General features: G+C 49.6%; 1 protein-coding gene across 1 annotated transcript in view; it reads right to left on the minus strand.

Moving 5' to 3' along the window:
- Positions 1-13,579, minus strand: part of NOX5 (NADPH oxidase 5) — a 37,947-nt gene that overhangs the window by 1,216 nt on the left and 23,152 nt on the right. The window contains exons 10-15 of the mRNA XM_039219381.1: positions 11,229-11,371; positions 8,184-8,228; positions 7,736-7,860; positions 7,378-7,462; positions 6,606-6,705; positions 294-460 (exon numbers count right to left, since the gene is read on the minus strand). Coding sequence (XP_039075312.1) covers positions 294-460; positions 6,606-6,705; positions 7,378-7,462; positions 7,736-7,860; positions 8,184-8,228; positions 11,229-11,371 — 665 coding nt within the window. The remainder of the gene's footprint in view (positions 1-293; positions 461-6,605; positions 6,706-7,377; positions 7,463-7,735; positions 7,861-8,183; positions 8,229-11,228; positions 11,372-13,579) is intronic.

Below are 13,579 nucleotides of genomic sequence, written 5' to 3' on the forward strand. Positions count from 1 at the left end.
GGGGGGGGGGGGGGGGGGGGGGGGGGGGGGCGGGGAGGCCTAGTTGTTGTTGTAGAGACTAGCTTCTCTGAACAGATGGGGAAAGTGAGGCTAATGATGGGTCAAGGTCAGCTGGTGATGGGGCCAGAACGGAGGTCTCCTGCCTCCCGTTCTGGCCCTGAGATCCTGGATGGACTGTGAAGGCTGGCCTCAGGCTTGGTCCCTAGCCACCAGGCACTAGTCTCCCCAGTCACTGTCTTGGGCTCTCAGCCCCACCGGGCCCTGCAGGCTGCGGGGCTCTAGCTGGTCTTTACCTTCCTCCAGTCAGGCCGCCCGGGCTGCGTGCGTGTCTGGAGGCCCGTGATGGAGTCCTTGTTCTCCTTCTTGGCCAGGAGGTCGAGGGCCATCTGCAGGCCAATGGCCTTCATGTCATTCTTGCCCAGTGCGGAGGTCATGTACATATGCAGCTCCAGGAAGGGGCCTGTGTGGCGGGGGGTGGGGGAGAGGGTGGCACTGAGGGGCCCGTGCCTGTGACGAGGACAGGGCAGGATGCCAGCCGCTGTGCCAGGAACTCACACCTTCAGCCCACTGCGCTTGCCCATGACCTCCAAGTGGGCAGCGTATTAGAAAGGAAAGGTGGTCCACTGCTGGAGAGGAGCCTACTGTGTGCACGGGGTACATGAGGGGTACATCCACTCTCTGACGTGCACCCCACAACCACCCTGGGAGTAGAAAGGGAAATGAATCCTGGGACATCACAGCCATCATGGGCTCTGAAGCTGACGCCCTTTCCTGCCACATGGTGTCTGCTCAGTCAGCTTGGGGACACAGGCCAGGCACACCTGACAAGGTTACTGAGAACAAAGGGTCACGGGCTGAGTGAGTGGCAATTGCCGCTGACCTACAGGAAATGGCTGGGGCAGACGGAGCCGCTTTCTGAAAGGGTGGAGGCTGGGATAGGTCTTGGAAGAGGCCCAAGATTCCAAGGTGGGGGGTAGGGAGGGGATGAACGGAAGGCATCCGAAGAAGGGGGAACAGGTGAGCCAAGGATGAGAGGCTCGAACAGATGTGGTGTTTGTGGCGCATGACGTGACTAACTGCTTGGAACACAGGATCCTTGAATGGGAGTCACGGAAGATGAGACGAGAACGTGAAGGGCCTTGAATTCCCAGCTAGCAAGAGAGGGCAGGGAGTGTGTATTGGAGCAGGGCATGATGGGATGAGACCAGCGCCCCAGAAGGGGGAGCCAGAGGACAGGAGGGACAGGGCGGAGTTTGGCCTGGATCTGCCTGGACACAGGCTTGGGTGCTGGCGAGTGCCCACAGCTCACTGCCTGGGATGGGGCAGTTTTGCTGAGACACTGATTCCTTCAGCTCTCAGGGCAACTGGGGCTCTCTGGTGGGCGCCTCTGTGCTCAAGCACCTTCCTCCATTTCCCCCCACGTGGCATACAAATGTTATCATTTCCCGCACACCACGATGGGGAAAAGGCTGGCGAATGCTGCCTTCCACCTGGGAGTTGGTCCAAGCTAATGACGGGCCCTGATCTAGGTCCGCAAGCTGATGATCACTTCATTCTTCCCTCCCAAGACTAAAGGATTCACACCATCCCAGCTGGCTCTATACTGTATTCTTTCTTTTTTTTTTTTTAATTTTTTTTTTAATGTTTTATTTCTTTCTAGGAGAGAGAGAGACAGCGTGAGCAGGGGAGGGTCAGAGAGAGAGGGAGTTACAGACTCTGAAACAGGCTCCAGGCTCTGAGCTGGCAGTCAGCACAGAGCCCGACGCGGGGCTCGAACCCACGAACCGCGAGATCATGACCTAAGTGAAAGTCGGACGCTTAACCGACTAAGCCACCCAGGCGCCCCACTATACTGTTTTCTATGCTACCATGAGCCCACTTTTCCTTTGGCTTAAGCTCTCGGTCATTGTTAAAATGCAAATGGCCCTAGGAGAGATACCACATTTTATTTCGCATCTCACTCAACTTGAGTAGGGCTGGGTGGTATGGGAAGGGAGGAGATATAGGGGACGCCCATCTGAGAGAGCCCCAACCCTTCTTCCTGCTCCCCCAGAGTCCCCAGCCCCCTGCGAGGGGTAAGGAGGAGCGACACCATGATGGGAAGGAGAAGAAGGCGCTCTGGAGAATCACCTGACATGATTTTCATCCCCTCCTGACAGTTGGGTGGGAGACAGCCATTCCGTGTCCAGGACCCTCTCTTAAGGAAATCTTAAGGAAGGACTTGAACTATGTGCACATACATATATACAATGGAGAATCAGGAATAAATAAAATGTCCGGTAGCAGGAGCATGGCATTACCTGTACCACTGATACCATTAACTGCCTCATTCATTATAGAGCCATTAAATACTCCTCCTACTGCTACTACTATTGCTACTACATCTACTGTTGCTACTACTACTGCTATGGTAGCAGGATTCTTGCACAGGGAGTTGTGACACCGAGGCTTTTCTTTCCAGGAAGTAACCTTATTCGTGTCAGCACTGCTCAGTTGGGTTTGAACCCGAAGAACTGAGCCCTGGATGCCACGTGGCGTAGTTTTTTATTTCTAAAAACAAAGAAGTATTTTTTACTTCTCTGTCTCCCGTATATGGTAACATACAAACATTCAGTCTGATGAAGTGATCTCCTGTCACAAGGTCATGAGGGATGTCACGTACGCACATAGCCAGGTTGCCTTGAGTTTGTTTGTTTTTTTTCCATTCCTTAGGGAGAGGACCCTACCACACTACTACTATTGCTGCTGATGCTATTGTTACTACTACTACTAATCCTATTGCTACTACTGCTCTCACTATTACTACTGCTGCTGCTAAATATATTGAGCAGTTGTTAGCACGACTACCTCCACTACTAATAAACTTGCTGAGCAGTTTGTAAGCTCCGGGCGCTGTCCTTAGTGCTCTATGCATATCCTCACTGAATTCTCACGGCAACCCCGTGGGGTAGGTACTAGCTGTATCCATGTTTTTCTCATGAGAAAATAGAAGCAAAGCAATGAAATGCCAAGCCCAAGTTTCTACAGCTATTGTGGGCTAGAAAAAAATTTCAAACTCAAACAGAATATTTGCAGCTGAAGCTATAGACACTAAACACGATGAACCACAAATTCTTGAACGCAAACCTTGGTAAATAATTGAAGCTGAAATCAGAAGTCACGGGCGTCAGCTGCCGTTAAGGAGCAGCGTAGGAAGAAATGTGAGGTAATAAAGTTGCTGACTTTCTCAGGGCTTCGAGAATGCAAAGCACCAGGTTGGCTGTTATCCTTTGTTTACCCAGATTATGAAGAAGCAAACAGCAAATATGTATAAACCCGTAACCAGGAAACTTAAATGAAATCTAAACTTTCCCCCTAGCTTGTCATAAAAGAGAGTTTCTAATGAATTAATATACATAAAAGCATTCAGAGCAAAGTCAAGGCTCTATAAATATTTGCTATAATTGTTATTTACAAGAAAGGGCAAAGAGCTTTACTGTAACATTCTAAAGTTTGCCACTTCTATGGCAAACACTGTTGACTTGTGCTTCTGGCTTTGAATATTTGTTATAGTAAAGCTTCATCTGTTTACACATTTCTTATAGAAAACCGCATCTGAGTACTTGAACTTATAACCTGTTTTTCATAGGAATTTGAATTCGCTCATGGCAGCCTTGAGATAATTAAACCACCAAGTAAGATCTGCTTCCGTTGAACTCAACCAGTATAAGAAAAACCCACCAATTCTCTAAAGTTGGAAACATATGTGAAAATGTTCCTCCTCGTGTTGGTTATTCCGTAAGTAGAACAAAGCAAAACAATGATTCTAGCAGATTAACTTTAAAACACAGTACAGCTTCCATAAAGATGTCCCGTAAAGACAATGATGAAACCCAGAGATAGACTAGTCATTGGCTTAGCACAAAATGTAGGCAGCAACACGTAGAGGTTGGTGGGCGGAGACTATAGGGCTGGAGGGGGTCCTTCAAAACATTCATTTTTGATGAAAGTATAAAAGAAGGGACCAAACAGTAAATTAATTGGTACACGCTGACGTGTTCAGACCATTCTCCACCCTTTTTGATTACCACCTCATCGGGAAAAATAGTGAGCAGTCACCCTCAATCAATGCTTATGCTTATTTACCTGTACATCTCTACTAGCAGATTATGTACATTAAACATTTATGTTGGTGGCACAAAAACAGACACTCAGATCAATGGAGCAGAAAAGAGAACCCAGAAATGGACCCACAAACGTATGGCCACCTCATCTTTGACAAAGCAGAAAAGAGTATCCAATGGAATAAAGACAATCTCTTCAGCAAGTGAGAAAACTGAACAGCGACATGCAGAAAAGTGAACCTGGACCTCTTTCTTACATCATACACAAAAATAAACTCAAAATGGATGAAAGACCTAAATGTAAGACAGGAAGCCATCAAAATCCTCAAGGGGAAAGCAGGTAAAACCCTCTTTGACCTTGGTCGCAGCAACTTCTTACTCAACACATCTCCGGAGGCAAGGGAAACAAAACAAAAATGAACTATTGGGACCTCATCAAAATAAAAAGCTTCTGCACAGCAAAGGAAACAATTAGCAAAACTAAAAGGCAACCGATGGGATGGAGAAGATATTTGCAAACGACATATCAGATAAAAGGTTAGTATCCAAAATCTATAAAGAACTTATCAAACACCCAAAAAACAAATAATCCAGTGAAGATATGGACAAAAGACATGAATAGACACTTCTCCAAAGAAGACATCCAGATGGCCAACAGACACATGAAATGATGCTCAACATCACTCTTCATCAGGGAAACACAAATCAAAACCACAATGAGATACCACCTCACACCCGACAGAATGGCTAACATTAATAACTCAGGCAACAACAGATGTTGGTGAGGATGCAGAAAAAGAGGCCCTCTTTTGCACTGCTGGTGGGAATGCAAACTGGTGCAGCCACTCTGGAAAACAATATGGAGGTTCCTCAAAAAATTAAAAATAGGGGTGCCTGGGTGGCTCAGTTGGTGTCATGTGTTTGAGTCTTGCGTCAGGCTCTGTACTTCTGATTCTGATTCTGATTCTGATTCTCTCTCTCTGACCCTCCTCTGCTCACGCTGTCTCTAGCTCTCAAAAAAATAAATAAAACATTTTTTAAAAATTAAAAATAGAACTACCCTATGACCCAGCAATTCCACTACTAGTTATTTACCCAAGGGATACAGGTATGCTGTTTCGAAGGGGCACATGCACCCCAATGTTTAGCAGCGCTATTGACAAGAGCCAAAGTATGGAAAGAGCCCAAATGTCCATTGATGAATGAATGGATAAAGAAGATATGGTATATATACATACTATGGAGTATTACTCAGCAATCAAAAAGAATGAAATCTTGCCATTTGCAACTATGTGGATAGAACTAGATGGAGGGTATTATGCTAAGTGAAATTAGTCAGAGAAAGACAAATATCATATGACTTCACTCATATGAGGACTTTAAGACAGAACAGATGAACATAAGGGAAGGGAAGCAAAAATAATATAAAAACAGGGAGGGGGACTCTTAAATACAGAAAACAAAGAGAGGGTTACTGGAGGGGGTGTGGGAGGGGGGATGGGCTAAATGGGTAAGGGGCATTAAGGAATCTACTCCTGAAATCATTGTTGCACTCTATGCTAACTAACTTGGATGAAAAATTAAAAAAAAAAAAAGTAAAAAAAATGGAATCAACATATCTCACCATAAAAGAGAGGTTCTATGAAATAAGGTTATTTCCCCCAACATACTAGGATACTGATTGATGGCTGATTAAATAAAGAAGTAAAGAAGTAAATTTTTAAAAATAAAAAAATAAAAATAAAAAATAAAACTACCCTATGATTCAGCAAGCAAAAAAAAAAAAAAATTATATTGGATGGGGCACCTGGGTGGCTCAGTCAGTTAAGCTTCCGACTTAGGCTCAGGTCATGATCTCACGGTTCATCAGTTCGAGTCCCATGTCAGGTTTTGCACTGACAGTGTGGAGTGTGCTTGGGATTCTCTCTCTCTCTCTCTCTCTCTCTCTCTCTCCCTGCCTCTACCCTGCTTATGCTCTCTCTTTCTCAAAACAAACATTTTTTTAAATGGGAATAAGAAAAAATATCAGGCGGTTCTTTTTAAAATTTTTAATATATTTTTTAATGTTTGTTTATTTTTGATAAAAAGAGACAGACAGACAAACAGACAGACAGCATTAGGGGGAGGGGCAGAGAGAGAGAGGGGGAGACAGAATCTGAAGCAGGCTCCAAGCTGTCAGCACAGAGCCTGATGCGGGACCCAAACCCATGAACCGTGAGATCATTACCTGAGCTGACGTCGGACACTTAACAACTGAGCCACCCAGGCGCCCCAGGAGGTACCTTTTTAAGGATAGTTTGGATACCCAGACGGGATTATGAACACACTTTTCTCCTCTTTTTTCTGGTTTCACAAATGTTGTATTTTAGTGGAGGGGGGAAGCGATCCTCTTTCCCCTACATTTTGCATAGAAATAGAATAATCTAGACACCCTCTTAAACAGACCCTGAGCCTGAACCACCACCCTGCTGCCCCCCTCCTCAGGCCCCATCCTTCCCCTACCCTCCTGCGTCTCCTCGGCCTGGTCCAGCTCCAGTTTGGTCAGCAGGCTCACAAACCACTCGAACGATCGCTGGTCTCGGTTGATCCAGATGAAGTCCACCTAGGGAGGGGGGCCTCTCTGCTCAGAGTTGGCGCGGCCTCGCTCACAGCATGCTCACGTCCCCAGCGCGGGGATGACCACCCGGGGGTCAGCAGGGCACGCGTTATCACCCCCATTTAATGGAGGGGGAAACTGAGGCTCGCAGAGTTAGGAACCCTGCCCAGGTCCCGGAGCAGTATGAGATCAGGACCCAGGTTCCTGACTGCCGGCTCCATATTTTCCATAATAATTTACCGTTGATAGCAAGCAGGGTTCTGAAATCGTAAGCTTAGGAAAAAGCCAGCAGAACATTAGTTCATTATTTCTTAGAAGCTCTTTTAAGTGACCTATGGAAAATAATGAATTTTCAAAAGGCAAACGTTTTCATTTTTCAAGCAACCGCCAGGCAACGGCTATTACCCATCACGGCTGGAACTGGATCCCAGGCGCTTGGCTTTCGGGCCCCCGGGTCTCTAGTGGGATTCCATCTTCAGGCCTGGAATGCCTTTCAGAAGTGACGGGGGGGGAGGGGCTGGACATGTGGGAGGCCCCACAGGGCCCAGTGGGATGCCAGCAGGGGAGAGGGCCATCTGTCCCTTCCCTGCACCCGCGGCAGAGAGCCCACTAGTGAACTGGTTCAGGGAGGCTTCCGGGAGAGAGCCCAGAGGGCTGCCTGCAGGAGGTGGTGCTCACCTTGCGGAGCTTCATGTCCTCATCCTGGACGTCATCCCTCCAGGAGTGCTGGCAGCTGGGGCAGATGCGCTGTCTCTTCTGGTGCCTGGGGGGAGGTGATGAGGGGTTTTGAATTTGGGGCGAGTATAAGGCTTCTCAGGATCTCAAAGAACAATGCAGGGGAGAGGGGAAAAGGGTAGGATGGCAGGGGCCCCCTACGAAGAAGGGGTAGGGATGACAGTCAAAAGAGAGGAGGAGGAGGAAGAGGAACAGCAGGAAAGGGAAAAAAGGCTGAGAGGAGGGAAGAGAAGAGCGGAGAGAGGAGAGTCTCCGGGCTCAGTCCCGGGGTGCACACAGGGGCGGCGCCACCCCCCCCCACCTGTACAGGATGCTCTGCAGGATAGAAGCGAAGGGCGTGATGCCGATGCCAGCTCCGATGAGCACCGCATGCTCGGAGGCAAAGATCCTGCGGGTGGGGGTCCCGTAAGGGCCGTCGACATAGCACTGTGAGCAAACAGGAGGGCACTGGAGGAGAGGGCTGGGGGCGTGGGGGAGAGCTGGACCCCAGGACTTCCACATCTCCCGCGCTGGAGCCCAGATCTAAGAGGCTCCCACCGCAGTGCCCGGAGCACACCTCTGGAAGAGCCCTGCAATGTTAGAAGGCAGACTGGGGAGAGCAGGACCCAACCGGCACCTTCCCTGGATGCTGGGGACTTGCGGGACTGGGGTACCCTGAGCCTCGGCAAGCCCTCCCTGCAGGCAGAGGCTTCACGTCCTCTGGTTGCGGTGGGGATTCTCAGTCATGTCCACCCGCTGGAGCCTCTTACCTTGATGTTGCAAAATAGATGGTTCTCAAAGGACATCTTGGAGACCTGCAGTGAGCAGAGAGTTGTGGGTCTCTGGGAGTGGAGGGCTGAGGCAATTCTCAGAGGCGTCCTGGCCCCTGCTAGTCTGAGCGCCTTTACAAAAAGGGAATTGCTGTGTCTGCCCCAACCATTGCAGGGAGCGTGGACTGCATTGTGCTGGCAAACGGACTCTTCAGAGAAAGACAACGCCACACTCCTGATTGGTGTCTGGAGATTTCTGATATAAACACTGCCATCATGGCGGCCACCATAATGACTGCGTCTAAGAACCGGCTCTCAAACTCCTGAAAATCTAACAGTCAGGGGCGCCTGGGTGGCTCAGTCAGTTAAGCTGTTCGACTTCAGCTCAGGTCATGACCTCACAGTTCGTGGGTTCAAGCCCCGCATCGGGCTCTGTGCTGACAGCTAGTTCAGAGCCGGGAGCCTGCTTCAGATTCTGTGTCTCCCCCTTTCTGCCCCTCCCCAACTCACACTCAGTCTCTCTCTCTCTCTCTCTCCCTCTCTCTCAAAACTAAATAAACGTCAAAAAAAATTTTTTTTAAATTCAAGTTAAGTTTAAAGTCATGCTGGGGTGTGAGGAGAGGCCAGGTAGGAAATGGTCCCAGTAAGGAGTGAATACAGCAGAAGTGAGCAAGGTAGTGTGCACATGTCTGGCTGTAGGAGGACCATATAATAGGCAGTGCTTCGTGCATGTGGCCGTCCTTAAGGACCTCTCTTCTGAGTCCCACGGATCCACCCCGCCCCCACCCCCAGGACACAAAGGCCAGCTCTCCGGCCTCCAGCTTCCTGAGCCTTACCGGGTCCCACTCAGCTGTGGCTCCCCACTGTGGCTGAGCCCCTTCCTCTGTCCCTGTGGGCACCAGGCCTGGGGACCCATGCTGTGGAGTCCCCTTGGGCCTGTAGGATGTCAGCTCCACGGTGACGTCCTTGCTGGAGGCCACAGCTCCCCGTGCCACGGCTCCGGAACAGATGGGCTGGCACTGTTTGGTTTCAAAGTGGACACGGCTTTATTATCTAAATCATGGAACCGGGGCGTCTGGGCAGCTCAGTCGGTTGAGTCGACTCTTGGTTTCGGCTCAGGTCATGATCTCGCGGGTTCATGAGTTTGAGCCCCGGCATTGGGCTCTGTGCCGACAGGGCGGAGCCTGCTTGGGATTCTCTCTCTCTGCCCCTCCCCTGCTCAAGCTCTTTCTGTCTCAAAATAAATAAACAGTAAACAAATTTTAATCATGAAATTAATACGTGTTAGTTCTTAAAGACTCACATGTTACAGAACTATAAAGAATAAAAGGAAAAAGTACCCTGAATAAGCTAGAATCACTTCTCCAAACATTTTTTCTATGTCCTTCCAGACTTCTCTCTCTCTCTCCAGACTCTCTCTCTCTCTCTCTCTTTTACATAAGTGAATCACATTGCTTTGTAACCTGCCTTTTCCCTCACTACACCTTGACTAGCTTTCCCTGCTATCGCACATACGTTTGCATAACCTTTTTTTAGGGACTTAGGATTCCACAATAAAGGCAATCAGTCACTTTCATAGCTACATCCCTAGTGGTGGACAATTTTGATCACCCCCATTTTCTCATTCGTGTATGTTAACAGCCACCATCTAGCAGAGGACACTGTGCTTGTCTCTCTGTCTGTCCCTTTACCCTGATTTGGTTTTCTTCACGGCAAGTATGATCACTTGACACATTATGTCTGTATTCTGCTTGTTTATTGTCTATCTCTCGCTCCAGAAGGTAAGCAGGGACCGCGTCGCTTTTGCTTACGGATTTATCTCCAGCATCTGGAACAGTACTTACAAAACGGTAGGTGCTGTGCCCAGTAAATATTTGCTAAATGAATGAATGAACAAGGTGATGGACGCACTTCCTGTGCAACTATCCAATTAGCTTTTGGGGACAAATCCCTAAAACTGGAGGGGCTGGGCCTGTGGGGACACATAGTTAAAATGCTGACACACGTGGCCAGACCACCTGCTAGAAAGATTATGCCAATTTATTCTCTGGCGGCGGTGCCTTATGGTCCTAAGGCAGCACAGCCTTTAATGTATCTACCCGCGGTTCCTGGTGTGCAGGACTCCCCCGGTGTTCAAAGCCAGCTCCCTCCTTCAGAAAGCGTCCCCTGATTAAGAGCAGAGAACCCCCTGCTTGTTTCTACCGACCCCTTCGTTTCCCAAGCTTTGTTCTCTGCGTCTTTCTGAAGGGGTTCTCTGGTCTGGCCTGGTAGGATTCTGCCCGTTTTTTTCTCCCGCGGACTTGAAATTCCACAGGGGCATGGCAGGGCTGAGCCAGGCCTGGGGCTGCTTTTCCTTTGACCTTCAGGAGGGGGTTCCCCATATTAACACGTCTCCCAACTGAGGTGTGTGGTTCAGGCGCCTTTAGCCTCCTTTGTCTGTTCTCACTCTCATTGCACTGCACTCCCCCAAAACCCCCCCGGGTCTGTATTCATTCCAGACGCTGGCAACCTGTCAGCTTTGTGGGGTTCGTCGGGGCTCAAAAGATAACTGTGCTGCCACGGATGCTGCCGGCGGTGACCATGAACGGTCCACGTGGACCGTGCTGTCCCCTTCGCTCAGTGCTTTCCCTGCATGCGCTCCATCTCTGGCCCTTTAAAAGAATCATGTGACAAAGGGAGGCCAAGGTTGGGAACCACCTGCAGTTAGTTCATGGTTGACTAGGCTACAGCTCGATGAGGCTGAGCGAGGTGCAAGACCATACAGTCGGAAGGTGCTAGGGCAGGGGCGTGGAGGGGGGTTTTTTCTGATCTCAATTTCCCCCTCTTTCCATTGTCCCCCTGACTTCTAATGGAGGACATGGGACTAGAGAGGCCTTGGGGGCGGGCGGGCTGTTGGATCACACTGTCTACAGTCGCCTCACCCCCTGTGCTGCCGTCCAGCCAGTGTATACAGCCGGCGCTCAATGATTGAGCTGAGAAGATGGCAACTTGGTCCCCGTTGGGTTTGCCTCCACAGTGGACCCTTCCTCCCCGGAAGCCACCTACCTGGGGCTTCCTCTGGCTCCTTCTCATCCTCAGACTCCTTGAAAGCCGTTTGGAGCTACAGTCCACGGGGTCTGATGTCCTGAAGGACTCATACAGCCTGTTCGTCCACTGCCCTTGGGACCGGATGTGGAGCCAGATGGTGTCTGAGCAAGTGACAGGGCAGGGGGGAGGGGTCAGTGCTGGCCTCCAGCGAGGAGCAGGTCTGTGTCACCTGAGGGACTGGGGCTGGGCATCAACTACTCCAGTTCCGCACTGAATGTCCTTCCTCGGGCCCAAGCCAGCAGTCACAGCCGTGGGACCTGGAAACCTGAGCTCTCTGGTGCAGATATTGTAGTCTTTCTCCATGAGGTCATCTTAAGCAGTCTCCTCTGCCAAGGCTAGGGTCAGAGTAGCACACCAGGAGCTCCGTCGGGGTGGGGGCCCTGCCTCCTCCCTCAGGCCAGGGTCTCACAATTCACCCAGGTGCTTGTCAACGGCTCTGTACACAGTAGGTGCTATGGTGCTCAGCACCTTGGATGTAGCGGCTGCTAATTAAGGTTCTCTGCTGAGTGGGTGACTGGCAGAAAGGTGGTGCGGGTGAGTACCCCCTGCTGGAGGGTACCAGAGAGAACCCATAACATTTGAACAAGGAGGCCCCTCCCAAGAGACCTCCTGCTGAGGCATTCTTAACCCTTTTTTACAAATGTTAAAACCATCGGGGCGCCTGGGTGGCTCATTGGGTTAAGCTTCCGATTTGATTTCAGCTCAGGTCACTATCTCACTGTTCATGAGTTTGAGCCCCACGTCGGGCTCTATGCTGACCCTGCAGAGCCTGCTTGGGATTCTCTCTCTCTCTGTGTCCCTCCCCTGCTTGCGCTCTCTCTGTCCCTCTCAAAATAAATAAATAAACCTAAAACACACACACAAAGAGACACACATGGAAATCACAAATGAAACAACATATGTTTGTAAAACAAAACAAAACAAAAAACCAAACACACACACACACACACACACACAAAACAAACAAAAACACCATCAAATGTGTCATTTAAGACCACGTCTGCTGCTTTGCCCACACAGGAAACTATGAGATCCAGCCCGAATTGCATGGCCACTGCAACTTCAAGTAGTGACGAGCATAAATGATATCCTGAGGTATTGGAGACCATGATAACACAATCTCAAACACTTTGTGGCTTTTATTTTGAGATAGTCACAGGTATTGTGACAGCTACTGTGGCTGGCTGTCGACGCTCACAGTTGAAGATGATGCTAAGGTTCAGTTAATTCTCCGAGGCTCCCTCCCCCTTGACAGTACAAGTATGGGGGGGGGGGTACCAGGCTGTGCCCTGTTTACACGCACGCCCTCTGAAGCGCCCCGCACAGTCACTGCAGGTAGGAGGCCTCCCTAAACGCTGGGAGAATGTGATCAGGCACTGCTGTCAACCTGAGTCCACTCCTGATTTCTGTAAGCCAGCTCTATAAACCAAGTCAGAGTAGGTACCAGCACGCAGACGGACTCACTCAGCCCACTGCAGGAGACTCAGGGCCTGAGAGACAGGCAGGGTCCATGCTAAGGCCCTGAAGAAACCCCATTCAAGAATCGGCCAAGGGGTTGGGGCGCCTGGGTGGCTTAGCTGGTTAAGCGTCCAACTTTCGCTTAGGTCATGATCTCGCGGTTTGTGGGTTCGAGCCCCGCGTCGGGCTCTGTGCTGACTGCCAGCTCAGAGCCTGGAGCCTGTTTCAGAGTCTGTGACTCCCTCTCTCTCTGACCCTCCCCTGCTCACACTGTCTCTCTCTCTCTCTCTGAGAAATAAATAAAAACATTAAAAAATTAAAAAAAAAAAAAAAAAGAATCGGCCAAGGGGCGCCTGGGTGGCTCAGTCCATTAAGTGTCCGACTTCGGCTCAGGTCATGATCTCACGGTTCGTGGGTTCGGCTCCCGCATCAGGCTCTGTGCTGACAGCCAGCTCAGAGCCTGGAGCCTGCTTCAGATTCTGTATCTCCCTCTCTCTCTGCCCCTCCCCTACTCATGCTCTGTTTCTGTCTCAAAAATAAATAAGCAAAAAAATTTTTAAAAAGAATCAGCCAAGTCAATGACACATTTGTCTCATATATGTGGACGTTGTAATCATATGGGTATCCTTATATTGGAATACTATGCAGCCACACAAAGTGTAGGTCTTTTTTATTTTTTTATAGTTTTAAAGATGGTTATTTACTTATTAGAAAATTTTTAACGTTTATTCATTTTTGAGAGACAGAGAAACAAAGCATGAGTGGGAGAGGGGCAGAGAGCGCGAGGGAGACACAGAATCCTAAGTAGGCTCCAAACTCTGAGCTGTCAACCCAGAGCCCGATGCGGGGCT

This window comes from Hyaena hyaena, unplaced genomic scaffold (genome assembly GCF_003009895.1).
Source record: "Hyaena hyaena isolate Hyena2069 unplaced genomic scaffold, ASM300989v1 scaffold_15, whole genome shotgun sequence".
NCBI classification, from domain to species: domain Eukaryota; kingdom Metazoa; phylum Chordata; class Mammalia; order Carnivora; family Hyaenidae; genus Hyaena; species Hyaena hyaena.